Below are 25,531 nucleotides of genomic sequence, written 5' to 3' on the forward strand. Positions count from 1 at the left end.
GATAGGATATCCACAAGTAACCCTGGCCGGCCGGTGCAGGACGACATGGAGCATGGAGATCGAGAAGGAACACCTCAATCAAGACAAACAACTAAAAGGAGAAGGACACAGGTAACTTCTTTAAAACTTGATGAATAGACAGGTTTCGCAACAACGCACTAGCGCGTATTTTACCCTAAAAGTGGGCGCCGGGACCCATTAAACAGTGCCCACCGGACGCCGATGACTGTAGGTTTTATATATTTTGCTGCTGCTGCGCATCACGAACCCTGCATGAGAGCAGGTTAACTTTTCAAACTCTGCATCCTAAGTCCACTCTGCTGTTGAGAGCAGTGGGGAGGGGTGGGGGGTGGGGACAGGATAGGATGCTGTAACATCCGCTCTCAGCAGAGTAGATCTGCGCACTGTCAGGGTGGCGGGGTAAAGGATGATACAAATGTGACTTAGATCAGCGTGTCAGCTGGTCCAGTCCCCCGCCGCGTTGATAGCCTGCTCACCTACTCTGCTGCCCCCCCCCCCCCCCCCCCTTGGCAACCAGTGTGAAGATCCCGGGATCATGCAGCAGCGCAGCGCGACTTAAGCCTCACGCAGAGCCCCGGGGTCACTCCTAGTTCCAAAGATTGCACAGGAATAAACAATAGCAAAGATACCAAAGTATTACCTTTATTTTACACACGGGTTCTACATGTAAAATCAGCATTTAAAGTCTATATACATTATATACAGAAAGGTCATCAGTATTATTCACGTTATCAGAACCTTACCATGTTATCCTTCAGATTAACATCAGATGGCCAGGACACGCTAGTCCACAACTCCCAGCGCTGACGCTCGGACACTTCTCTGCCTCTCTCTCCCTGCAAACACCCACTTAAATCCCAAAGGCACCCCTCTCCACCACCCTCTGGAATTTTTAACCCTTCCTATGCTGGGTGCGGTTGCATGATATATAAAGAGGCCCTTTGATCCCAGAACCAAAAAATATACACAAACTAAACAGATTCTAATCTAAGCTTTTGGTCGCTTCTAGCCGGACCATTTGACTCTAGATATACAGTTATATTCTTTAGGTATTAAGCATTCGGGAAGACTGCCATAATTAACTTCATTGTAGCAAATCCCTTATTCATGCTACCATCACAGTTTACTAACAACATAACCAGGAGGCAGTGACGTAACCACGGGCAACGCTTATCCTCCCAGTTTCTCTTGTGTTCATAAAACGCTCTTCTTGCCTTCATATGCATATGTAGCAGTATGGGATACAGTATACAAAGCTTAGGGAACATATTACAGCCATTTACATAACATGAGGGAATATTTCCCTCCAGTAGCACACATACTCATCCTAATTGAATAACCTGTTTGGATTATTCAGTATAACATCCTATTATTGTCCGACATACAGCCCTGTGATGTCCCCTATATACAGCAGTCTGGGGAACCCAGCTCAGATATGAATACAGTCCGTGATAATTTCCGGTTATCGCCGGCATTTTGCAGTTCTCTTTGCTGAAACGCAGAAAGATGCAGGCGAACAACATATGACGGAAAGGGGCGTGGCCAAATACTAATACATCATGAAGTTAATGTTTAATATATGCTAAATCTATGTGTAATTTTGCTGACACTGTTTGTTTTTTAAAGGCTACAGACAGAACACTGGACGAACAACCCAGTGGTTCTGGGGTCCAACCACCCGTAGCGAGAAAGAAACCTGGCAGGAAAAAAAAGGTTCCCCTAGACCAACTTGCCGAGGGAGAAGAAGAGAGCATCCCGTTCACTACTGCAGAAAGCAACGTGCTGGTTGAAATGGTCCACAAGTTCTATGACCAACTGTGTGGACAAAGAAGACAGGAAACGAGCAGTAGAGAGCGTAAAAGAATATGGGCCTCGATTGCAGAGAAGGTTCATTGTTTTTTTTTATTAAAATAAATCCATTTAAAAAAGTGCATTATTTGATTGTTTATAATGTGATGTTTTGCATCTTAGATTACAGCAGTGAGTGGCAACGTCAGGTCGATCGACAAATGCCACAAAAGATACAATGATTGTCGACGGCACACAAAACGGAAGATGGGCCAAGTCAGGCAACATCTAATTGGGACTGGAGGCGGACCACCATTACAAGTTTCATGGCAGCCGTGGGAACGAGCCATCCAGGAACACATGAATCCAATCATGGTGGAAGGTGTTCCAGGCTCTGTGGAGTCCAATGTCCGCAGAGCAGAAGTGTTGAATGCTCTGGAAGCGCAAATTCCACCTGCGCAACGAAGAAGACGGAAGACAACACCTGCAGAAACAGCACCTTCGCAAACTCAGGAGCAGGGTAATTATTTGTACTACTTTGCTCTCTCTAAAATTATATTGCAATGTTCTAAAATGTATATTCTCATTTCAACAGTTGTCGTTGCTGAAGATCGGACAGAAGACACCCATGTAAGCCAACCGGCTGAAGAACCGTCAACACAGGAAGAGACCATCACCCTTGATCTGTACTCGATCAGTCAGTTTGAATCGTCCATTCAAACAGAAGACACCTCTCAAGGATTTGAAGACAGCAGCTTGCAAACCCCACTGGGTGAAGAAGGATCTACAGCAAGTGGAGGATTGGCCCATCAGCTTCCAAGTTATCATCATTCCATCCAGGACATCGAGGAAGCGTCTGAAGATGAGGAGGAGGTGGATCCCACCAGACCACCACTGATGGATTGTAAGCTTTTGCCATTTGTTTGTAACCTTGTGTTTTTTTTGTATTTTTTTAAAGATTACATTGTGTGAAATTGATAAAATTTATTTATCTTGTCCTTTTTTTTTATAGCCGGAATGCAGCTCGTGGAGGACATCCAGAGAGAACAGGCTCCAACGCGCGTCCATAGAGTCCGGCAATTGGCATCTGAAATAGAAGATCATCAGAACCAGTACCGGATCATGATGGAGCAGAGGATGACAGCCATGGAGAAGCATCTTGAAACACTGGCCACAACGATGTCCGACATCGAGCGAAGACGCCAGGAGGATTGGGCCGAAATAGAGCGAAGACGGCATGAAGACTGGGTGGAATCCGAACGCAGACGTCGAGAGGATAACCAGGTGATGATGACCGGGATCTACAAGTTGGTTGAGAATGCAGCGTGTCAACAGGAGACCCTGAGACAAATTTCCACCTGCCAGACACAAATTGCGGCAAGCTGCATGATGATCGCCAGTTCCCTGCAGCGGAGATACAATCCGGACAACGTGGGACAACCAGCGAGAGCCACCCCTTCACCGTGGATGCCACCATCTTCATCAAGTCGGCATCAGGAGCCTGCGCATCTCCAAACATCGTGGGCTGGATCTTCTCAGGCATACCAAGGCTACGCTGGAATGTATCCACCTCCTCCACCCTCCAGCCAAAGACCAAGGACGCCACCACATCGCACATCTCCTGCTCGAGCTTCAACCGCCCAAAGGCCGGGACCGGCGGAGGAGGACCCTGCACAGTGAACACGGTCGTATATTTCCATTTATTTTACATGTTGTTTGTTTTTATGTTAATATACAAAGCTTTCTTTTCTCCTACTTTCAGTTTGTCTTTTCTTATGATTATTTAACCCTTGCAAATTTTTTCTACAGCTGTGTTCACTAAGGAGTTGGGCGTAACAGTTATGCAATGCATGCGCGTGCATGCATTGATAATTGTTGGGAAATGATGAAAGCTCCTTACATATGGTGGATGTAATAATGGGCCATAAAAAGAGCAATCTGATCCCACATTTCTACCCTTGTAATGCAACCTTTAAACCATTTGTTAATATTTATCAAAATTACACCCAGTGCAAACACCTTTTATTTTTTGTTTTCATTTTTTCAGGGTGCAGTGCATTGGAAATTGATTTTGAACTCCTAAAATCCAAAACGGGGAGAATGCCAAAGCTACATACCTATTGGTGAGTAATACCCAAGTGCACCCTCTAATCTATCTTGTCCCCAAATCTTGTCCCTTGTGCTAACGCACAGACCAGGCGCATTTGAAGTGTGGCTGGCTTGTGCGTTACCACAACCCTTACTCTGCATCCGGTGCCCACAACTTGCAAGTCACATCTTGTCCCTTGTGCTAACGCCCAGACCAGGCGCATTTGAAGTGTGGCTGGCTTGTGCGTTACCACAACGCTTACTCTGCATCCGGTGCCCACAACTTGCAAGTCACATCTTGTCCCTTGTGCTAACGCCCAGACCAGGCGCATTTGAAGTGTGGCTGGCTTGTGCGTTACCACAACGATTACTCTGCATCCGGTGCCCACAACTTGCAAGTCACATCTTGTCCCTTGTGCTAACGCCCAGACCAGGCGCATTTGAAGTGTGGCTGGCTTGTGCGTTACCACAACCCTTACTCTGCATCCGGTGCCCACAACTTGCAAGTCACATCTTGTCCCTTGTGCTAACGCCCAGACCAGGCGCATTTGAAGTGTGGCTGGCTTGTGCGTTACCACAACGCTTACTCTGCATCCGGTGCCCACAACTTGCAAGTCACATCTTGTCCCTTGTGCTAACGCCCAGACCAGGTGCATTTGAAGTGTGGCTGGCTTGTGCGTTACCACAACGCTTACTCTGCATCCGGTGCCCACATCCGGTGCCCACAACTTGCAAGTCACATCTTGTCCCTTGTGCTAACGCACAGACCAGGCGCATTTGAAGTGTGGCTGGCTTGTGCGTTACCACAACGCTTACTCTGCATCCGGTGCCCACATCCGGTGCCCACAACTTGCAAGTCACATCTTGTCCCTTGTGCTAACGCCCAGACCAGGCGCATTTGAAGTGTGGCTGGCTTGTGCGTTACCACAACCCTTACTCTGCATCCGGTGCCCACAACTTGCAAGTCACATCTTGTCCCTTGTGCTAACGCCCAGACCAGGCGCATTTGAAGTGTGGCTGGCTTGTGCGTTACCACAACCCTTACTCTGCATCCGGTGCCCACAACTTGCAAGTCACATCTTGTCCCTTGTGCTAACGCCCAGACCAGGCGCATTTGAAGTGTGGCTGGCTTGTGCGTTACCACAACGCTTACTCTGCATCCGGTGCCCACAACTTGCAAGTCACATCTTGTCCCTTGTGCTAACGCACAGACCAGGCGCATTTGAAGTGTGGCTGGCTTGTGCGTTACCACAACGCTTACTCTGCATCCGGTGCCCACAACTTGCAACTCACATCTTTTCCCAAATAGGTTTTTGATACCAATTTCAAAACTTTGCTCTCCTTTTTTGCAGGTTATACCGACGGTAAGGATGAAGAATTGACACCGGGAAAGTCTTTACCATGGTATTAATTTATTTCGGAATTTAACATGTGAAAAGTTAAATAAAGTTTTTCAAATATATTGACTGCTTTCTTGCTTCTGAATGTTATTAAAAAGGTATCAGATGAGTATTATTCCATTTTTCAGTTGTGAACCATTTTCTTTTGAAACGACTGAAAAAAATGATAAAGGGTCAGTGTCAGATAAATATTAAGGTTTTTTTTTTATTTTACATGCATACAAGCTAGGAGTTTCCAGATTGGTGCCGGTTTACACCAAGTACTTTTTGGGTTTATATTTCACTGATACTCCTATTTCTAAGCTTTTCCTTAAATATGTCATTCTTGCCAAATACACCTAAATAGATTTCTGAAGGTGTCTCAGTGAAATATTGGGAGCAATCCCCGCCATCTCATAACAGTAGTGATTGATCCAAAAAGCGAATTTCTGGGCCTATTACAGGGTGATAGTTTCAGAAAGCAAATGATTTTGGGAGAGTGTTCCCATAGCTTAGATAACTTAGATTTGACCATATAATTGATTGATTTATCACTATTTTCAATAGTTAAAAAACTCTACCAAAATCAAACACAAACTCAAGCTAGCTATATTCCATTTGACATGAACTGGTTTCATGGACGAGAGGTGAATAAACATGTAAAATTTATTGATGAGAAACAACATTACTTAACACCTTGCACGCACATGACAGGTACAGCCTTTGGTCCTGCTGGTCCTGTACACTTTAGGGGTTCACCCGCTGGAGACTTCCCCGTCCAGAGACCAGCAAAAGAAACTGCAAAGAAGAAAGAAGGGGTTAATGATCGGTGACTGTCTCCTATAGCCTCCCACCACCAGTCCCCCACGTAGTTCCATACTCACCCCAGATTTGGTTTTAATGAATGTGCTCGCACATGACAGGTACAGCCTTTGGTCCTGCAGGTCCTGTACACTTTAGGGGTTCACCCGCTGGAGACTTCCCCGTCCAGAGACCAGCAAAAGAAACTGCAAAGAAGAAAGAAGGGGTTAATGATCGGTGACTGTCTCCTATAGCCTCCCACCACCAGTCCCCCACGTAGTTCCATACTCACCCCAGATTTGGTTTTAATGAATGTGCTCGCACATGACAGGTACAGCCTTTGGTCCTGCAGGTCCTGTACACTTTAGGGGTTCACCCGCTGGAGACTTCCCCGTCCAGAGACCAGCAAAAGAAACTGCAAAGAAGAAAGAAGGGGTTAATGATCGGTGACTGTCTCCTATAGCCTCCCACCACCAGTCCCCCACGTAGTTCCATACTCACCCCAGATTTGGTTTTAATGAATGTGCTCGCACATGACAGGTACAGCCTTTGGTCCTGCAGGTCCTGTACACTTTAGGGGTTCACCCGCTGGAGACTTCCCCGTCCAGAGACCAGCAAAAGAAACTGCAAAGAAGAAAGAAGGGGTTAATGATCGGTGACTGTCTCCTATAGCCTCCCACCACCAGTCCCCCACGTAGTTCCATACTCACCCCAGATTTGGTTTTAATGAATGTGCTCGCACATGACAGGTACAGCCTTTGGTCCTGCAGGTCCTGTACACTTTAGGGGTTCACCCGCTGGAGACTTCCCCGTCCAGAGACCAGCAAAAGAAACTGCAAAGAAGAAAGAAGGGGTTAATGATCGGTGACTGTCTCCTATAGCCTCCCACCACCAGTCCCCCACGTAGTTCCATACTCACCCCAGATTTGGTTTTAATGAATGTGCTCGCACATGACAGGTACAGCCTTTGGTCCTGCAGGTCTTTTTCACTTTAGGGGTTCACCCGCTGGAGACTTCCCCGTCCAGAGACCAGCAAAAGAAACTGCAAATCCCGCTGCTTGTAGGTCCCTCCAGAAATTATCAAGCAGGAATAGGCTGCGGAAAATAAAAAGGGGTTAGTGACACCTCACAGGGCCCGAACCCTCCCCTCCTTCCCCCAGCTGGAGCGATACTCACCGGGTAACTGCACAGTAGCCCATGGGAAAGGCATCACGCACCCACACCTGTCAGCAGCCCTCACACATCAGGGGTTCATCCGCTGCACACAGGATCCAGCTGCTTGTAGGTCCCTCCAGAAATTATCAAGCAGGAATAGGCTGCGGAAAATAAAAAGGGGTTAGTGACACCTCACAGGGCCCAAACCCTCCCCTCCTTCCCCCAGCTGGAGCGATACTCACCGGGTAACTGCACAGTAGCCCAAGGGAAAGGCATCACGCACCCACACCTGCCAGCAGCCCTCACACATCAGGGGTTCATCCGCTGCACACAGGATCCAGCTGCTTGTAGGTCCCTCCAGAAATTATCAAGCAGGAATAGGCTGCGGAAAATAAAAAGGGGTTAGTGACACCTCACAGGGCCCAAACCCTCCCCTCCTTCCCCCAGCTGGAGCGATACTCACCGGGTAACTGCACAGTAGCCCATGGGAAAGGCATCACGCACCCACACCTGTCAGCAGCCCTCACACATCAGGGGTTCATCCGCTGCACACAGGATCCAGCTGCTTGTAGGTCCCTCCAGAAATTATCAAGCAGGAATAGGCTGCGGAAAATAAAAAGGGGTTAGTGACACCTCACAGGGCCCAAACCCTCCCCTCCTTCCCCCAGCTGGAGCGATACTCACCGGGTAACTGCACAGTAGCCCATGGGAAAGGCATCACGCACCCACACCTGCCAGCAGCCCTCACACATCAGGGGTTCATCCGCTGCACACAGGATCCAGCTGCTTGTAGGGCCCTCCAGAAAGTATTAAGCAGGAATAGGCTGCGGAAAATAAAAAAAAGGGGTTAGTGACACCTCACAGGGCCCAAACCCTCCCCTCCTTCCCCCAGCTTGAGCGATACTCACCGGGTAACTGCACAGTAGCCCATGGGAAAGGCATCACGCACCCACACCTGTCAGCAGCCCTCACACATCAGGGGTTCATCCGCTGCACACAGGATCCAGCTGCTTGTAGGTCCCTCCAGAAATTATCAAGCAGGAATAGGCTGCGGAAAATAAAAAGGGGTTAGTGACACCTCACAGGGCCCAAACCCTCCCCTCCTTCCCCCAGCTGGAGCGATACTCACCGGGTAACTGCACAGTAGCCCAAGGGAAAGGCATCACGCACCCACACCTGTCAGCAGCCCTCACACATCAGGGGTTCATCCGCTGCACACAGGATCCAGCTGCTTGTAGGTCCCTCCAGAAATTATCAAGCAGGAATAGGCTGCGGAAAATAAAAAGGGGTTAGTGACACCTCACAGGGCCCGAACCCTCCCCTCCTTCCCCCAGCTGGAGCGATACTCACCGGGTAACTGCACAGTAGCCCATGGGAAAGGCATCACGCACCCACACCTGTCAGCAGCCCTCACACATCAGGGGTTCATCCGCTGCACACAGGATCCAGCTGCTTGTAGGGCCCTCCAGAAAGTATTAAGCAGGAATAGGCTGCGGAAAATAAAAAAAAGGGGTTAGTGACACCTCACAGGGCCCAAACCCTCCCCTCCTTCCCCCAGCTGGAGCGATACTCACCGGGTAACTGCACAGTAGCCCATGGGAAAGGCATCACGCACCCACACCTGCCAGCAGCCCTCACACATCAGGGGTTCATCCGCTGCACACAGGATCCAGCTGCTTGTAGGGCCCTCCAGAAAGTATTAAGCAGGAATAGGCTGCGGAAAATAAAAAAAAGGGGTTAGTGACACCTCACAGGGCCCAAACCCTCCCCTCCTTCCCACAGGCGGAGCGCTACTCACGGGATAACTGAAACGTAGCCTTGGGATAGCAGCCACGCAACAACAGCGGCAAACAAAGAACCGTAGAAAACCGAAGGAACAACGGCAACAGGCCAAAACACTAACGTGCCCAAACGGAACTCTAGAAAACATAAATTAATGAAAAGTGTTAAATATCATATAACTAATCAAACAAGCCACAAACTTTGGACTACAAATACTCACATTGGGCAAAATATGACCGGATGAGTCGAGCTCTCGCGTCCACTCGTTCATTCATACCGGCGAGCAAAGCTGTTGAAAGGTCCCCATGCCGGAAAACCGCAGCATCCACGGTCACCGGCAAACGGTTTGCAATGCAAATGTTGTGTAAAATACAACAAGCATTAATTATGCCGCAAACCTTTGCCGGTGAGTATAAAAGGGCTCCGCCGGTCATGTCTAAACATCTAAACCGGCTTTTAAGGACACCGAAGGTTCGCTCAATTACAGCCCTCGCTGTCGTGTGAGCCCTTTGGTACCTTTCAGCAGCTTCGCCCACAGGATCAGATAATGGGGTCAGGAGCCAGTCCTTATTGGGATAACCCGCATCACCTATGGAAACCAAAAAAAAAAATATTACATTATTAACAATGTCTGGATTTCAAGACAAATCAAAACCCCCCCCACAGCCAAAAAAAACATACTACTTACCTAACAGCCAGCCGTCCGGCATTCGGCCGTGCTCGAAATCGGCATACAGGGCGGACTGGCTTAAAATGAACGAGTCGTGGGTCGACCCAGGAAAACCCACAAGGAGGTTGGTTATTTTCATTTGGTGGTCGCAAACCACCTGAACGTTCATCGAGTGGAAGTGTTTTCGGTTCCGAAAACATTCCTCTGATGCACACGGTGGTTTGAACGCCACATGGGTGCAGTCGATCGCGCCCAAAACACTGGGAAACTTCCATTTTGAGAAAAAGCCAAATTTGATCTCATTCCATTCGCTGTCTTGATCAGGAAATTTAATATACTGGGTCGTTAATTTGCGGAATGCCTTTATGACCTGTGCTATACAGCGGGAGAGGGTTGGCTGTGAATAACCGCATGTTTGGCTTAAAGTGGGCTGGAATGTGCCCGACGCAAAAAAATGCAACGCACCCAACAGTTTCTGGAAACCGGTGAGTGCGTGATTGCCCCGTTTCCGTGCTACCAGGTCTGGCTCCATGAGATCGTACAGCATATGGATTGCCGCAGACGAAAGGCGATAATTAGAAATCACCTCCGCCTCGGTGAGATCACCCAGTTCACGCCTAGTACGAAAGTGGCGTGGACGTGGGACTGAAACCCGCACCGACTCACCTAATGGAGCTATCGCCGGAATACTAGTGTCATGTTCCATCATATCTACCTCCTCCTCCACACTGGCATTCAGCATGAAAACAACAATAGTATCCCTGAACAGCTCCATTACTGTAGTCAGTGTTAAAGAAATTGCAGTGAAATGCAAAAAAACGCAAATTACCCTACAAAAACGTTTCCAATACAGCAGACTGCAAAAGCTGTGTAATCTCCTCAAAGGCCAAACGAAGGAGTGAGGTGGGGAGGAGAATCATGGGTAAGTGAGGTGCACCATGGGTAAGAACAGTGCGTTGTGGGAGAAAAAAAAAATACCAGAAAAAATTAAATATATATTTGTATAGCACTTCTACGACCATCACATCACAACAGGGCAGCAAATAATAATACATTACACTTGCAGAGTTAAATTGAACACTTAAAACCAATTATTTCACAGGTTCCTAAAAAAGTTCACCATAAAAAGATGACGAGGGACACTCGGTGAGGAACGGCGATATGAAACAAGAAATAAGAATCGCCAACTTCTCATTGAATACACTTTTGGCGATTCATGGGTGATTCCCGTCGACTACCGGCGAATCCCCATGAAAATTCCTATAGACAAATACCGGCGATTTGTAGAGAATCACATTTGGCGATTGGTGCTTCATTCACCGGTCGTCAGCGGCGAATAGACAACGTTGAATAGGGTGATTCGCTTATACAGCTCATAAAATCGCCGGCACACATGAAAAAAACACAGAATCGCCATAAAACTTGGCGATTCTGGCTCATTGAATACCGCCCAATGAATTGTGTCTATCAATGAAATCAGTGAATTGCTCCTCAGCACCAGTCCATATTAGAAATATATTGTCTATGTATCTGGCATAAAAATTAATCATGCCAGATACATAGGGATCACTGAAAAAGATATCCTGTTCGGCTGCAAACATGTACGTATTGGCTTACGATGGGGCCACATTGGACCCCATCGCACATCCAGAGCATTGCAAATAGAAACGCCCATCATTGATAAAATAATTGTGCATCAAAAAGATGGTCAGCAGATCACAAAATAAATCCATGGATGGACCAGTGTACAGCGGGTTGTCACTAATGAGTTGACATACCTCCTGTACACCCGCATTATTGGGAATGACGGTGTACAGCCTAGTTACGTCAACACTACATAAAAAAATATTAACTGGAATGTCCCTCACAGCCTGCAATTTATTAATAAATGCGGTAGTATCTAATAGATATTTAGTATGCTGTACTATGCAGGGCTGTAGAAAGGCATCAAGAAATAAAGCACAATTCTGTAACAAGGAGTTGTTAGCAGCTATAATAGGTCTGCCAGGAAGGGCGGTAGCATGTTTATGTATTTTGGGCAAAGTATACATGACCGGAGTCACCGGCCATGTAGGTATCAATGCTTTGCCCCAATGTTTTACCAATAATCCCCTCCTGTACAGCTCTATCAACTCTAGACCTAAGAATAGTAGTATATTCAGCAGCGGGATCCCGCTGTGAGGGTAAATAGACATTAAAATCTGCCAGCTGGTGATTGATTTCAAGACGATATACTGATAAATCCTGAATCCCCACCACGCATGCCTTTGTCAGCGGGGGGATGATGATATCAGGATTCTCGGACAAACTTTTGAGAGCCCTAAATTATGTGCAATAGATTGATCAGATTTAATATATGCATCAACATCATGACTTAATATTCTAGAAAACGTTTTAATCGATACATTGTTACTCTATTGGTCAAATTAATATTTTAAGTAATTGGCCAGGAATAACATAAAACGATGAATTATCCATACAATCAGGACCATCAATCATAGGACTGGCATTCAAAAAGTGTTCCTGCAGACAAAGCTGTCTGTTAAGATGGTACTTCTCAATCTGCCAGTCAAAGTCATTAAACGGCGTAGTAGGAACATATGAAAGACCCTGACTCAGGTCCCGTAACTCAGAGTCCGTGGGGGTGTATGATGATAAATTGAAGATTACCATGGTCTCCTGTTGAGCGGCGGCCTGCCGCGCTTTCCTCGCGCCACCACGCCTTGTCCAGGCTCGTTGTCGCCCTGGAGTTGAAATCTGGTGCGGACCCCTAAAGGGGCAGATGGCATCCTGGAGGAAGAACCCTGGTTGTCATAGTCAGAATCACTGGTAGTATAGTTGTCAAAGGAGCGATTAGGGCATACGTAGTCAGTCTGTGACACACGCCTCCTGGGTCGACCACGCCCCCTTACATCAGCATTAGTCCACTGATAAACGGTGTTATGTTCATTGATAACTTTGTTTAGTTGTTGACGTTGGGACTCAAGTTTGCCACACCAGTCCGTTGCGGTATCAGCTACCAGGATCTCCTTATTCAGGTTCACAAAGAGCATCAGGTCATAGCTACATTTATTGAGCACACCAATCCAGCACTTGCAGAAAGATAAATTATGTTTGACAATAGTAGGGCAATTTTTAACCCTAAAGCCGTGCGGTATGCGCTTCTCCTTAGTAGTCAGTAAGAGTCACACCGTGATAGAAGAAATCAAGTTCTTTCTGTTTAAGTCTCAACAAATCACGATATATCAAATCAGGTGATCGGGATCCTTCATCATCCAATGTATCCTTGAACAGTATATCATCGGCCTCCACATCTAATAATGTCAGGGAAATCCCTTGTGTGAGCTTCGCCAGATTAATACACTCAAAGGATGCATCATCGCCAATCCCTCCTTCAGCTATGATGTTAAAAACAACGGAACAAATCCATATAGCATAAATGACGTAATCCGGATAAAGGGATAATGCAAATACTGAAATATGGGTGCCGTCAGTTAGATACAGTCTATCCCTGCAGCAGAACCGTATCAATACAAACAACCAGTGGACCTGGAACACCAAATAAAAGAGCAATTTCCCGGTGCCAGCATTGAATCCACACTGCGGTTGTTCACATATATACTCACGCTGCATCGGAGTCCCGATGGATTCATCGCCTGAGGACGATGGTTCCATACGGGTTAAATGATCATCTAGGATTGCATGCCTTCTTGTAATGTGTTATATTAGAATTATCACTTTGAGTAATAATATTTGTTTATATTGTATTTTTCTTATTGTATTTTTCTTATGCTCATAATGCATCATGTACCTTTTCCTTCTGTTGCTATGTTTTTAATACACGCGTACTGCTTGCCTAACGGTGAACGGCGGTGGTGGTTCAGTCTAACTATTGAGGTCATATCTTAGTGTCCGTTGCCGTGGTGACGCTTCCATACGTTGCCATGGTGTCGGACGTGATGTGTCTCATTGTGATGACATGTTTCTCCTGCCGCAGCGAACTACGTGGGCAGCGTGCACGCCGGTTTCTGGGGATATAAGATGAGATCTATTCAATTGTACTTTACGCCTGATGACGATTAAAGAATTGAAACGTTGCTGAACCTGCTGAGTCTGTGACATTTTTTCACCGTGTGCTGCTGCTGCTCCATCATTGCAGCGTGAGAGTATATATATATATATATATATATATATATATATTATTCAGAAACTTCGCAATCACGGCCACCTTTGAACATTTACTGGGGTGCACCTCTAAGGTGACAATCATTTGTCCCATTCATATAGCAGTGTAGGATAATAATCCAATGAGGGCACTCACCACAGTCTTATAATGAAAGAATTTAATAAAGGTACAAACATCACCATTCCATATAGTGTAGTCTACATTTCGGCCACTAGGTGGCCTTTCTGAAGACAGGACATCTGTAGACATCTTCACAGCTCCCAGCATCAGGATACTGGAGACAATTTGTTTAGTGATATCACTCAGGTGCATGCAAATGTGTGTGGTGGGGGTGGAATAATTCTGAGTAAGATAAAAAATACATTGTTTCCCGCAGCACACTGCCAAGATTCTGGGTACTTACCTAAAGATTTATATGTCCACTAAGTCTGGTGGGAACACAAAACTGGTAATGTATGGAAACATGTATGGCCGGCGCCCCCCGCATGATTGCTCCTTTAGAACGGCAGCAGCAGTGATGATGCGGCTGGCTGCGGAGCTGAGCAGTGCAACCACATATTGTAGTCCCCGCTGATGCCCACCCACCTGTGTTCAGCAGCCTCCTTCATGTCCACGCACGTCCCCCGTTGATTGCTGTCCCGCTGCTGTTGATGTGCAGGAGGTCAACAGCAGCGGTACACCAATCAACGGGGGATGTGCGCGGACATGTGCATTCTTTGGTTCCTGGTGACAGACTCGGCCACCATGCTGTCCCTCTCCTGGAGGTGTGCGGGACACTGCTGGAGCTGCTGGAGGGGGAGTGTGCCAGGGATGGCCACCTGTTAGCCAGAGTGTTTACTGAAGCTGGGGGGGGGGGGGGGACTCACCCAGATAAAGCTGGCCCTAGGCATAGACAAATGCCTAGGGGCATGCATTCCATGCCTAGGGCCGGTTCAGATCAGAGTTGGATTGTGCCACCTGCAAATATCTTTCTCAGATAATCCCTTTCAGGTCCCGCTCAAATGATCCCCATCTAATACATAGTTGCACTGCCTCTCCCCTGGGCAACGAGCACGTAATCCCCCGCTGGGCAATGAGCATGTAATCCCCTCCTGGGAAATGAGCATGTAATCCCCTGCTGGGCAACAAACATGTTATCCCCCTGGAAAATTAGCAGGTAATCCCGCCTGGGCAACGAGCACGCAATACCCCTTGGGCAACAAGCATGCAATACCCCATGGCAACGTGCATGAATCCCCTGGTATCAACCATGTAACTCCTAGCAACGAGCATGTAGGTAAGCATTACTTATGTGGCATAATATGTAATAGGCATTATGGTGTGTGGCATAATGTGTAAAGGGCATCACATGTGTCAGTGTGTAATGGGCATCACACTGTGTGGCATAATGTGTAATGGGCATCACGGTGTCAGGAGTAATGTGTATCACAGTGTGAGGCGCAATGTGTATTACGGTGTGTGGCATAACATGTAATGGGCATTATGGCATGTGGTATACTATGTAATGGGTGTGTCACATGTAATACGGTGTAAATTTTTGGTTCCGCCTACTTGGCGGGTATGGAAATGCCCAGTAGGCGTGATGGACACGCCCCTTCAATGGTGCACCCCCTAAGAAAATGAGCTGCCCACGCCTATGATGACAATCAACCATTTGCTCCCAAAAAGTGGAAAATTGACAAAAACAATTGTTTGGATACATACATTTGCTAAATCAAGCAGATTTAACTAATTTGTCTGATACCACTTTTACACCAAAACTGCCGGGTCGCATCCGGGTTTTTGGACCCGGATGCGACCCGGAAGTTGTTCCCTTTTAAACTGGCGTCCCCAGGCATTATGCCGGGTAAGGGAAGATGGTGACTTTGGGCCCTGAGCTCGCGCGTTTGGAGATGACAATCTCCAAGCGCCGGGTAACCTGCCGACCGTCACCCCCGCAACGCCGCCTGACACCCCCGCAACGACGACCGACACTTCATCCATGAGGTGAATGGATGCATAGTACCCTGCCCAACCTCCGGACTGACCTCAGGGCGCTGCGGTCCGGAGGTTGGGGCTCCGTGATTGGAGGAAATGGGTCCCTGGGTCGGATGACCCCGGTTACCCATTTACACAGCCCCTGACTCAGGGGAAGCCCAGTGTCCGACCCTGAACATTTGCCGGGTCGGACACCGGGTAACAGGACCCGGGTTATTTTTTTTTTTGCCCTTTTACACCAAGCCCCGGCCCGGACTGGAGCGGCAATAATCTGGGTCGCAGCTCTGGTGTAAAAGGGGTATGAAGTAACATTGTCTGTTTTCCAGTGTTTTGGAGCAAATGTTCGATTTTCATATGCTCCCACATATTACCAGGTTTTTTTTCAGGTGTATCCTAACAACCAGAACTAGAAGGTGCCTGCTTGCGATTTGCAGGTAAGTACTTTTGTTTAATGTAAAGATCCCTGTACTTTCACTGGCTGGGCAATGAGTCAATCAGAAGCTGGGGGAGTTCTATACGTTGTGTCTCAATAATCTATACGGGGAAAATAAAGAACCATCAGATGGATCTATACCATTAATGATGGCAAAACATTTTGTTCTCCCCCATCAATGGCAAAAGTATTCAACATTGTCCATTAAACGTTGGTGATTTTGAATCATTGATGGACTATAGCAGGCACGTCCATCCTGTGGCCCTCCAGCTGTTGTGAAACTACACATCCCAGCATGCTTTGTCATAGTTTTAGTATTTCCTAATTCTAAAACTGTGGCAAGGCATGATGGGACTTGTAGTTTCACAACAGCTGGAGGGCCAAAGGTTGGACATGCCTGGTCTATAGCCATCCCTATGACAAAACTCTGTTAATCTAATCCAGGCATGCCCAAACTATGGCCCTCCAGCTGTTGTAAAATTACAAGTCCCATCATGCCTTGCCCCAGTTTTGCTATTGGGGAATGCTAAAAAAGATGGCAAGGCATGCTGGGATGTGTAGTTTCACAACAGCTGGAGGGCCGCAGTTTGGGCATGCCTGATCTAATCTGTGCAGCAGGGCAGTTCCCTCAAATTGCACCATGTAAGTATTAGAGTTGATTATGCTACTTGTTATGTATCATATAGGCTACATTTAAGGTGGCATGTTTGTAATGTATGCAACTCGAAATACTGGCGGCAAGGAGGCACCATCCCAGCCACTTCCTAGTGAAATGGGCAGGTAAAGCGATGTAATGCAGCAATATGCGTGGGGGGTTGGGGAGCAAAGCCATTGTGATGTATATGGCTTTGCTACCCTCCCCGGCTCACACTTGTTCATTTGAATGTCAGTTCTGGGGACCCATAAAATAAGCAAGAGTGCTTTGCATTTTTGTTAATTCACACACAAGATATCTTTAATTTCAGCTCTAAAATGGGGTACACACCTGGCAACAGTGCCACCATATAATACATCACACTGCTGTACATAAAGCACTGAGGTCGATCCTATTAACTGCGAAACGGTGGGAGTTGTCTTAAATTAATAATTTGCTTCCATATGTGTTGAAATCGCTATAATTGTGTAATCAAATAAAACGAAGAGAGCAATTTGTTTTTATTATTTTTAATTTGCAGAGCGATGTAATTCCATTGTGTTTTTAAGATGCCATTCTGCAATCTAATTAGAGTTAATTAGCATTATTGCAAATTGTATTGTCCTCAATAATTCAAGGAAAACCATTCGCTACCATGAAGGGGCGAGATTTTTATTTAGTGAGTTGTTGTTTTTTATTACATTTTTATATGTATTAATTAAATTATTATTTTTTTCCCCTATTTTATTTATTATTTATTTATTAACAGTTTCTTATATAGCGCATACATATTACACAGCGCTTTACAGAGAATATTTGAACATTCACATCAGTCCCTTCCCCAGTGGAGCTTACAATCTATATTCCCTACCACATGTACACGCACACACAGACATTCTAGGGTTAATTTTTGTTGGAAGCCAATTAACCTATCTGTATATTTTTGGATTGTGGGAGGAAACCGGAGTACCCGGAGTAAACCCACACAAGCACGGTGAGAATATACAAACTCTGCACAATTAGAGCCATGGTGGGGATCAAACCCATGACCTCAGCGCTGTGAGGCAGTAATGCTGACCATTACACCATCCGTGCTGCCCCATATTTAGGGGTAGATGTATGAAGCAGTGATAATGGAGGAGAATTGATAAAGTGCCTGGTACTTTATCACTGGCCAATCAGCTCCTGACTGTTAAGTTACAGGCTAGAGGTTTCAAAAGGGACAGTTACGAGCTGATTGGCCAGTGATAAAGTACCAGGCACTTTATCACTACTCCTCTCTTATCACTGCTTCATACATCTACCCCTTAATTGTCTTCTGCTATATATTTTTATTCATTTCTCCAGCCCCCCCAAAAAAAAACTCATGAAGGAATCAAGTACAAACATGCAGCACAGAAGACCCAAACACCAACTCCAGCAATCCATGCAGCATATGACGCAAGTTGTTTAAGGCTTGCCTTATATACAGGATAAATGTCCACCTTCACGAGTTGGGATACATTTTCCCATCGTGGAAAATCCTGCCACTCGCGTCAACCAATAGGAACCACACTACTTTGCCACTGAAACACTGATAATTAGAATATCAAATAACACACTCTGAATTCTCTGCGATGATTGAAAATAGAGAGGCAAAGGAAGTGATGGACAAAAAATGATTTGCATCTCAAGTTCTTGCACTTAACAGGATCGACCCCAATGTATTGTTACAAGTATATGTGTCACTCAAGCAATCATCCAGTTTAACATGCATTACATTAAATTGGGTGATGTCACCACTCAATTTATCAAATGATGATATGAGCGTATTTTATAGTAAACATTTCAGAATCCGTCATGGATAACACCATCAACCAACATATAGCATGTGCGCATAAGTGCATGTGCTTAAGTAAGGCTAAAAGTACTGAGTGTTATGCTATGTTGTGATTTATGCAATGCACTCTTTCACATGCTAACAATCAGAGCAGCCCTATTACCCCTGGCAGCAGGGGACTCTTCTGTTCTCCTATATCTCATTGTCTGTACACAATCCTAAGCAGTCTCTCTCTTGTTCTAAAGCAGTATAAAAAGAAGAGCAACCGCCAGCGCTCACCCAGCCCCCCACATGCATGCGCGCCCCCGCCGCCACGTGCTCCTCAGAGCGGGATTCTTCGTCGCGCAAGAGGTGTGTCCATCCGGGGCCGCGCACGCACGCTGCGCTTCATAACCATCGTACGTGCGCGCTCCCGGCACACGACCCGCGCGGGTTCAGGCTCTTTGTGAGTAGGGGAGGCGGCACTACCGAGAGCACCGGATACCGGCGTCAGACCAAGCATGGCGGACGATAAACCAAAGGTACTGTCTCGGGGGCTGTGTTCAGGACTTGCGGGGAGATGTAGCGGGGCTGTATGTTCCGTGACGGGAACCTGAGGTGATGGCGATGCTGTGAGTAGCGCAGAGGCCTGTGTGTTTGTGGGGGGTAGATGTACGGCGGGAAGGCGATACCTGCGTATTGTGGTATACGACCGACTGGGTGAGTTCTCGAGGCCCCCATCGGCGACTTGGCTGTGATATAAGCGGTGGCGGGTGATGCTGTGGCCGGGTGAGCTTTACACACACACACAGCTAGTGCTCTGCTGCTGAAGCTCCCATGTGCAGGTACACTGGGCTTGCACTATACGTGTGTGCCATGTGACTGCATCATGTAATGTACATATGAATATTTAACTGAAAACTTTCTTGGCACATAATTGGAAAATAAGTAGCCTCAACTTTTATGATGTACTTATATGCATGTAATGAGCAGAGTCCTACAGGACTTTCATATCAACAGGCTTCTTTTCCCGTATATGACCATGAGTTGCTCACTGTTGGAATGGAAGTGTAGTTGTGCAGTAGGATGGATGTTACTAAGCACTCTTCATATTGCAGGAAGGTGTGAAGACTGAGAACAATGATCACATTAACCTGAAGGTGGCTGGCCAGGATGGCTCAGTGGTGCAGTTCAAAATCAAGAAACATACTCCACTCAACAAGCTTATGAAGGCTTACTGTGAGCGACAGGCAAGTATCACATTACTGCTACTGTACTTCTTGGTGCAGTCCCCAGGATGGCATAGCTTCTAAGAATCAACTTTAATGTAGCTGGAGAAGGCACCTTTAAACTAATGCAACTGTGAACTTGTTACGCTAAAAAATTAACATTGTGTATTGTAAAGCGCAATGAGGCCTACACACGTAGAGATTTCAGCCCATTTTCTGAGCGATGTTACTTTAACTACGTTGCTCAGAGACTGCCCGTACATTGCTGTTTGTAGGGGCAATAGCGATGCCTGGCCAAGTGTGTCGCTATTGCCTGGCGATTCATATCAGCACATTGGCCAAATCTATAATCGCTCAGTGTCAGGGCCAGTGTTCTCTCGGGAGAACACTGGCCCTGACAGATCGCTCAGTGGCTTATAGCTTTGCTGAGCGATATAACATTGCTTAGAATGCTTATCTACATGCATCACTGTGCGTAGGTCCCATAAGTATCTCTCGGTGTGCTGCTCATGTATCAATAATTTTACGAACTTATGGTTTTCATGTGTGCTGAGCGATCTGTTGCTAACTGTGTTCTCAGTAGAGAGAACATGGGCAATGGCTAGATATTTCAATCATGCTTGAAATATCTAGCCTGGCAATAGCGGAGGCGCACACCGTGATTTGTTTTATTTCTAAGCGATCTAAGTTGGCTTAGAAATGGGGCTTAAATCGCCCCGTGTATGCCCCATAACCCTCTTTCCTCCAATTAACATTAGGGAGGATGTTTGTAAAAAGTTCACTCCTTTTTTTTTTCCTATGCATAGATTTTTGAATGTTTCCTTAGGGAAAAAAAAGTGTATGTTTACTATAGTGGTAGAGTAATGAGACCATATATTGTGAATCTTATCAGAAAAAATATTTTTCCTAACTTTATTCTGAAAGTCATATAAAAGAGATGCCCCTATACTAAACTGCTTAGAAATACAAAAAGGCATGCGGTTCTAGATGAGCAGTTTGTGCTTTCAAGAGTTTCTTACTTTTATAACCTATTTGATGACTGAAACTCTCCAATGTCTGTATAGACCAGTGGCATTTAACTGCTGGGATAGTGCAGATGAGGAGCAATTCCATAGAATGATAATGTGTGAAATGGTCACCATGAGTATCATAGTGCAGTCGTTTTCCTAACTTTGTTGAATCACGACACCCTAGAGCAGGCATGTCCAACGTTGGCCCTCCAGATGTTGTGAAACTACACATCCCAGCATGCTTTGCCACAGTTTTGCTATTAGAGAATGCTAAAACTATTGCAAAGCATGCTGGGATGTGTAGTTTCAAAACATCTGGAGGGCCAACGTTGGACATGCCTGCCCTAGAGTATCAGCTTTTTTTCAGGCACCCCTAGGAAAATTTTTATTGATAAAGTAAATTGTGCATATCTGTCATCCTAATGTTTAGTTATGTAGTGGTGTACAGTTGTGCTTCTGATTGGCCACATGTTGTTTGACTGGTAGCCACTAGCTCTGGTTTTGACCATAGCAGCTTGATTTTGATTCTTAACCACCAACCTGATTTACCCCTGTAAGAGCCTCGTTGCACCACAGGGGTGCATACACTGCTTTTAAACCACTGGCATTGCTGCCACTTATTTCTGAGTAAGGAATTCAGTGGGGAGCTTGCATGTTCTCCCCATGTTTGTACAGGTTTTCCCTCACACACCCCAAAAAAACATACTGTTAATCGACTTCTGACCAAATTAACCTTAGAGTTACCAGCTCCACTGGATCAGGGACTGATGTAATTGAGTACAAGGTACTGCATAAGTATGTGCAATATAAATAACATAACCCTAACAATTGTTTGAAATGTATTCGGCGGTGGGTGGCAGGAATTGAATTCTATAAAAATGCTAAAAACTCTGTTTTTCCATAGGGTTTGTCAATGAGGCAAATTAGATTCCGATTTGATGGGCAGCCTATCAATGAAACGGACACACCAGCACAGGTAACCATGTTGGCTAATTATTAAAATAACTAAGTTTTGGTCAGTGCCAGTACCATGGTATAAGTTAAGTGGCAATTTTTTTTTCCTATACTGTAAAAACTGTTGGCTCTGTTCTGTAATCCTCTTGGGACCACTGCTTAGTCTAGGTTACTACAATATAACTGTTGCATTACAGTGTAAAGGTGCCCATACACTAATTCAAATTGGGTCCTCTTCACCAGATTCCGATGTATTGGGCTAAGGAATCGGATGAGTGTCAAATCACATGTGTTTAACCCTTTAAGTGTCAACATCTGTGGTGTGCAAAATATCTTAAATGCCAGTATCGCTCCCATTTTGTTTTATAAATCCAAATAAAAAATGTGTTTAAAACAAAAAAAAACCTTTTCTATGGAAGGTAAACATTACAGGTAATTATGATGAATAGAAATTCACACCTATTTTGAAAAATTCACTTGGCAAAGGAATAACCTCAGATTCTGATCAACAGTCCCGTGTGCATCAGATCTGAGCTGAGATTGCAATGGCTGCTGTAAAGATTTATTGGATCTAGCAGCCATGGCTGGAATCGCATGTGTTTTATGCGATTATTTTTTTTTTTTTGGATAGCGTCAGTTGAAGGGAAAACGTATGCGACTTCTATCCTCCGAGAAGTAGCTTAAGTGTATGGGGGCCTTAAGATTAATTTCTTTTTTTGGAGGCCAATGTTATCTATGCTTTGGCAACAAATTGCACTCCCCAGCTATGGTAGCAAGAGTATAGGTATTCCCATATGGGATAACTGCCATATGAATGGAAATCTGTGTCTACAAGGAATGATTCTGTGCCAAAACCATTTTTTTAATGAATAAAAGTAAGACATTCTGTCAAATTCTACTAAACATCCAATGGACTTCTCTCCATCTGATGCTTAAAGTTCCCATACACGGTACAATGATTGCATGTCTTCTGAACTTTAGTTCAAAAGCATCACATGTAGTACAAATTGCTCCGTTTTCACCATGTCTTGTGATGTGCACTCCTGCGTATTGCAAAGTACAAAAAGTAGGTGCAGACAGTACTTTTTGTACTAGATCACATCTAGTACACGCTGTTTTATCATATTGCGTACAACTTCAACTAAAGGCTATCTAGCACAAAATGTATCGTGCGCACATCTCACTGTATGGGCACCGTTAAATTTGCAGATTTTGCTTCAGCAACCCTTTCCAATCACTGAACAATGGTACCAGGTTGTGATTCTGTTGAAACTTCAGACTAGCTTTATTGCCACTGTTCAACTAATAAATTATTAGAAAACAGCAGCTGTTCATACATCTACTTTACAGATTTGTTTTAATTTCCCAACCCCCTTTAAAAAAGAAATAATGCAATATAGGGTAATTCCTTCAAAATTGGCCTACTAAATGTAATACTGCACCTTAAGAGTGCTTTCCAGCGGTATGATTATGCAGTCCATCAGTATTGCATTGGTCTCCCACTACTGGGAGAAAAAAAAACCCTGTCTGGAGAAGGGACAAGGTGAGAGTAGCACATACCCATTCATTTTTAGTTCCAATAACTACAAATGGACAGTGGTACATGCTGATGAGTGGCTTGCTTTACACTAGAAGGCATATTCAATGTAGTCTGCGAGCCCCTGACAGTGAGCTATACGGCAAGCATTTCCATTAGCTCAACTTCAGAGTATAATGCCATCCCGTTCACCTGCTATTTCCATTTCGCCTGTTCCCTGAGGCGTGGTAGAAACTGAGTGTAGCCATCAAAACAGTGGGACTCGCTACAAAATGCACTGCATTTGAGGTGTTTACGTTGCGTGTTTCGCTAAACATTAAATACGGCGAGGATGACTTTTCCTCTCCTGTTTATGTAAGAAGCATTGGATTCTTTGTGGGGATACTTTTTTTCATACTTCTAATTATATATATTTTTTTTCCTTAGTTGGAAATGGAGGATGAAGATACAATTGATGTTTTCCAGCAGCAGACGGGAGGAAACTTCTAGAACATGTTTATTGCCCAACCCATCACCTACTGGCTCCACTGTTAAATTTCCTGACTATGTTCACCTCATCCTCCTTCCCTTATTGTACATAAACATAGGGTGGATGTGTGTATGTTATTCTAGGGGTTAATTCTTGCTTGTTTTTTTTGTTCCTTTTATTTTTCTTTAACATTATGATTTTGGACCAAGCTATCCCAAAATGGTGGGTGCTTTGCACAGTCTCCCACCTTAATCTGTATTTTGATCTATTTTGTTCAACTTTTATTCTAGTAAATTATTTTGCTCTGTCCTACAGACCACCCAGTGCTGTCAAATACAGAGACCTAACTTATACTGGCTGGGTGATCCTTACACAGCAATTTACAGGCACCTCCAACAGCTAATGGGTTATACTTAGGGAGCAAACCCTCCACACAATTGGGGTATCATATTTTTTTTTTTTTGGTTTGTTTTATTAACTGTTAACGATTTTATATCTTTTTGTATGTAGCTGTTACATGTAGCCGGGTGCATAACTAGGAATGATGTAAAAAAAGAAAAAGAAAAAAAAACACATTTTAGGTAGAAATTCCCTTTCCAACATCTCGTTGTTTAAATAAATCTTGTTTAAAATAAATTACCTTTTGGGTCTTTTATTTATGAACAGCAAATGCGAACAGATGAAGCCTATGTTATACACTTATTACATGTTCCTGGCGATGGGAGAATGCGGTTATGTGTTTTTCCTCGTGGCTAGCATAAATGCCTCACAGTGCTGAGGTTATGGGTTTGATTCCCACCATAGCCCTAACTATGTGGAGTTTGTATATTATCCCTGTACTTGCATGGGCTTCCTTCCACAATCCAAAAATAAACTGGTAGGTTAATTGGCTCCCAACAAAATGAACCCTAGAATGTGTGTGCATATAGTAGGGAATATAGGTTGTAAGCTCCACTGTGGCAAGGACTGATGTAAATGTTCTCTGCAAAGCGCTGTGGAACGTGTGCATTATATAAATAACTTAATACTGTTACACAGAATTAGGCTGACCAGGATTCTTAAGCAGATGGTAACTTTGGCTTTCACAGTGAGGCGTCCATAAGCTAACTTTCACTACACCAAGGTTACTCTAATACATTCCTCAAGTACCACTAATAGGTGTATTCATACACAAGTGTGTTAACCTATATTGCTGGTTTAGTAATCCTACAGCCCCTTTACACAGATCAAAAGCCTACAAACATGACCACCGGAGGCAAAAACATGAGGTTGATTATGCATCGCTTGTTTGTACTTATACTATATTGATTGTGTACAGACACAACAGTACAGAAGAGTTATATAGAAGTAATGCTTATCCTTTTTATGTAAAGCTGTGCAAACAGCCAAAATCCCACTGTGACTTTAACTATATAGTAAAAATTCCACAGTGTTCAGCCCCATGCAATCCCAATGTGCGGCCCTGCTGTGTCTATCGAATGGCTAAATAGACTGTGAAGGCGCTTCTATCTAGACCAGATATGGTATTAGGGTGTCCGGCGCCCTCCTGCAAACTATATTTGCACCCTCCCTCTCCTAAAGGGACAGTGCATACAAGTAAAGGGTGTGGTATCATAAGGA

General features: G+C 45.1%; 2 protein-coding genes and 1 long non-coding RNA gene across 5 annotated transcripts; 2 read left to right on the forward strand and 1 right to left on the reverse strand.

The window, feature by feature from the left end:
- Positions 1-2,047: 2,047 nt before the first annotated feature.
- On the forward strand, positions 2,048-5,318 carry LOC146008582 (uncharacterized). Of its 3 annotated transcripts, XM_083148039.1 has the most exons (4): positions 2,048-2,329; positions 2,405-2,713; positions 2,822-3,932; positions 5,250-5,318. In XM_083148039.1, the coding sequence occupies exons 1-3, from the start codon at positions 2,077-2,079 to the stop codon at positions 3,487-3,489; spliced, it is 1,230 nt and encodes a 409-aa protein (XP_083004165.1). In that variant the 5' UTR covers positions 2,048-2,076; the 3' UTR covers positions 3,490-3,932; positions 5,250-5,318. The 3 variants fall into 3 exon arrangements, with proteins under 3 accessions (XP_083004165.1, XP_083004162.1, XP_083004164.1); XM_083148036.1 differs by having other exon boundaries at positions 2,048-2,713; XM_083148038.1 differs by lacking the exon at positions 5,250-5,318 and having other exon boundaries at positions 2,048-2,713; positions 2,822-4,003.
- Positions 5,319-7,572: 2,254 nt separating this feature from the next.
- LOC146007139 (uncharacterized) lies at positions 7,573-8,029 on the reverse strand. Its single transcript, XR_014444251.1, has 3 exons — positions 7,917-8,029; positions 7,696-7,835; positions 7,573-7,614 (listed from the first exon to the last, which is right to left on the reverse strand). It is a non-coding gene; the product is annotated as an uncharacterized LOC146007139 (long non-coding RNA).
- Positions 8,030-19,096: 11,067 nt separating this feature from the next.
- Positions 19,097-24,547, forward strand: SUMO2 (small ubiquitin like modifier 2). The gene is made up of 4 exons (XM_083148040.1): positions 19,097-19,254; positions 19,831-19,962; positions 21,856-21,927; positions 23,869-24,547. Exons 1-4 carry the CDS (start codon positions 19,234-19,236, stop codon positions 23,929-23,931), a joined length of 288 nt encoding a protein of 95 aa, XP_083004166.1. The 5' UTR covers positions 19,097-19,233; the 3' UTR covers positions 23,932-24,547.
- Positions 24,548-25,531: the final 984 nt, after the last annotated feature.

The sequence above is a fragment of the Crinia signifera genome, chromosome 6, assembly GCF_055691185.1.
Source record: "Crinia signifera chromosome 6, ASM5569118v1, whole genome shotgun sequence".
In the NCBI taxonomy this organism is placed as follows: Eukaryota; Metazoa; Chordata; class Amphibia; order Anura; family Myobatrachidae; genus Crinia; species Crinia signifera.

Excerpts from the sequence above, each read along its gene's own strand:
- LOC146008582 (XM_083148036.1), top strand. The coding sequence starts at position 2,077 with ATGGGCCAAGTCAGGCAACATCTAATTGGGACTGGAGGCGGACCACCA. Across the intron at positions 2,714-2,821 it reads CAGACCACCACTGATGGATT|CCGGAATGCAGCTCGTGGAG; the intron begins GTAAGCTTTTGC and ends TTTTTTTTATAG.
- SUMO2 (XM_083148040.1), top strand. The coding sequence starts at position 19,234 with ATGGCGGACGATAAACCAAAG. Across the intron at positions 19,255-19,830 it reads TGGCGGACGATAAACCAAAG|GAAGGTGTGAAGACTGAGAA; the intron begins GTACTGTCTCGG and ends TTCATATTGCAG. Across the intron at positions 19,963-21,855 it reads AGGCTTACTGTGAGCGACAG|GGTTTGTCAATGAGGCAAAT; the intron begins GCAAGTATCACA and ends GTTTTTCCATAG.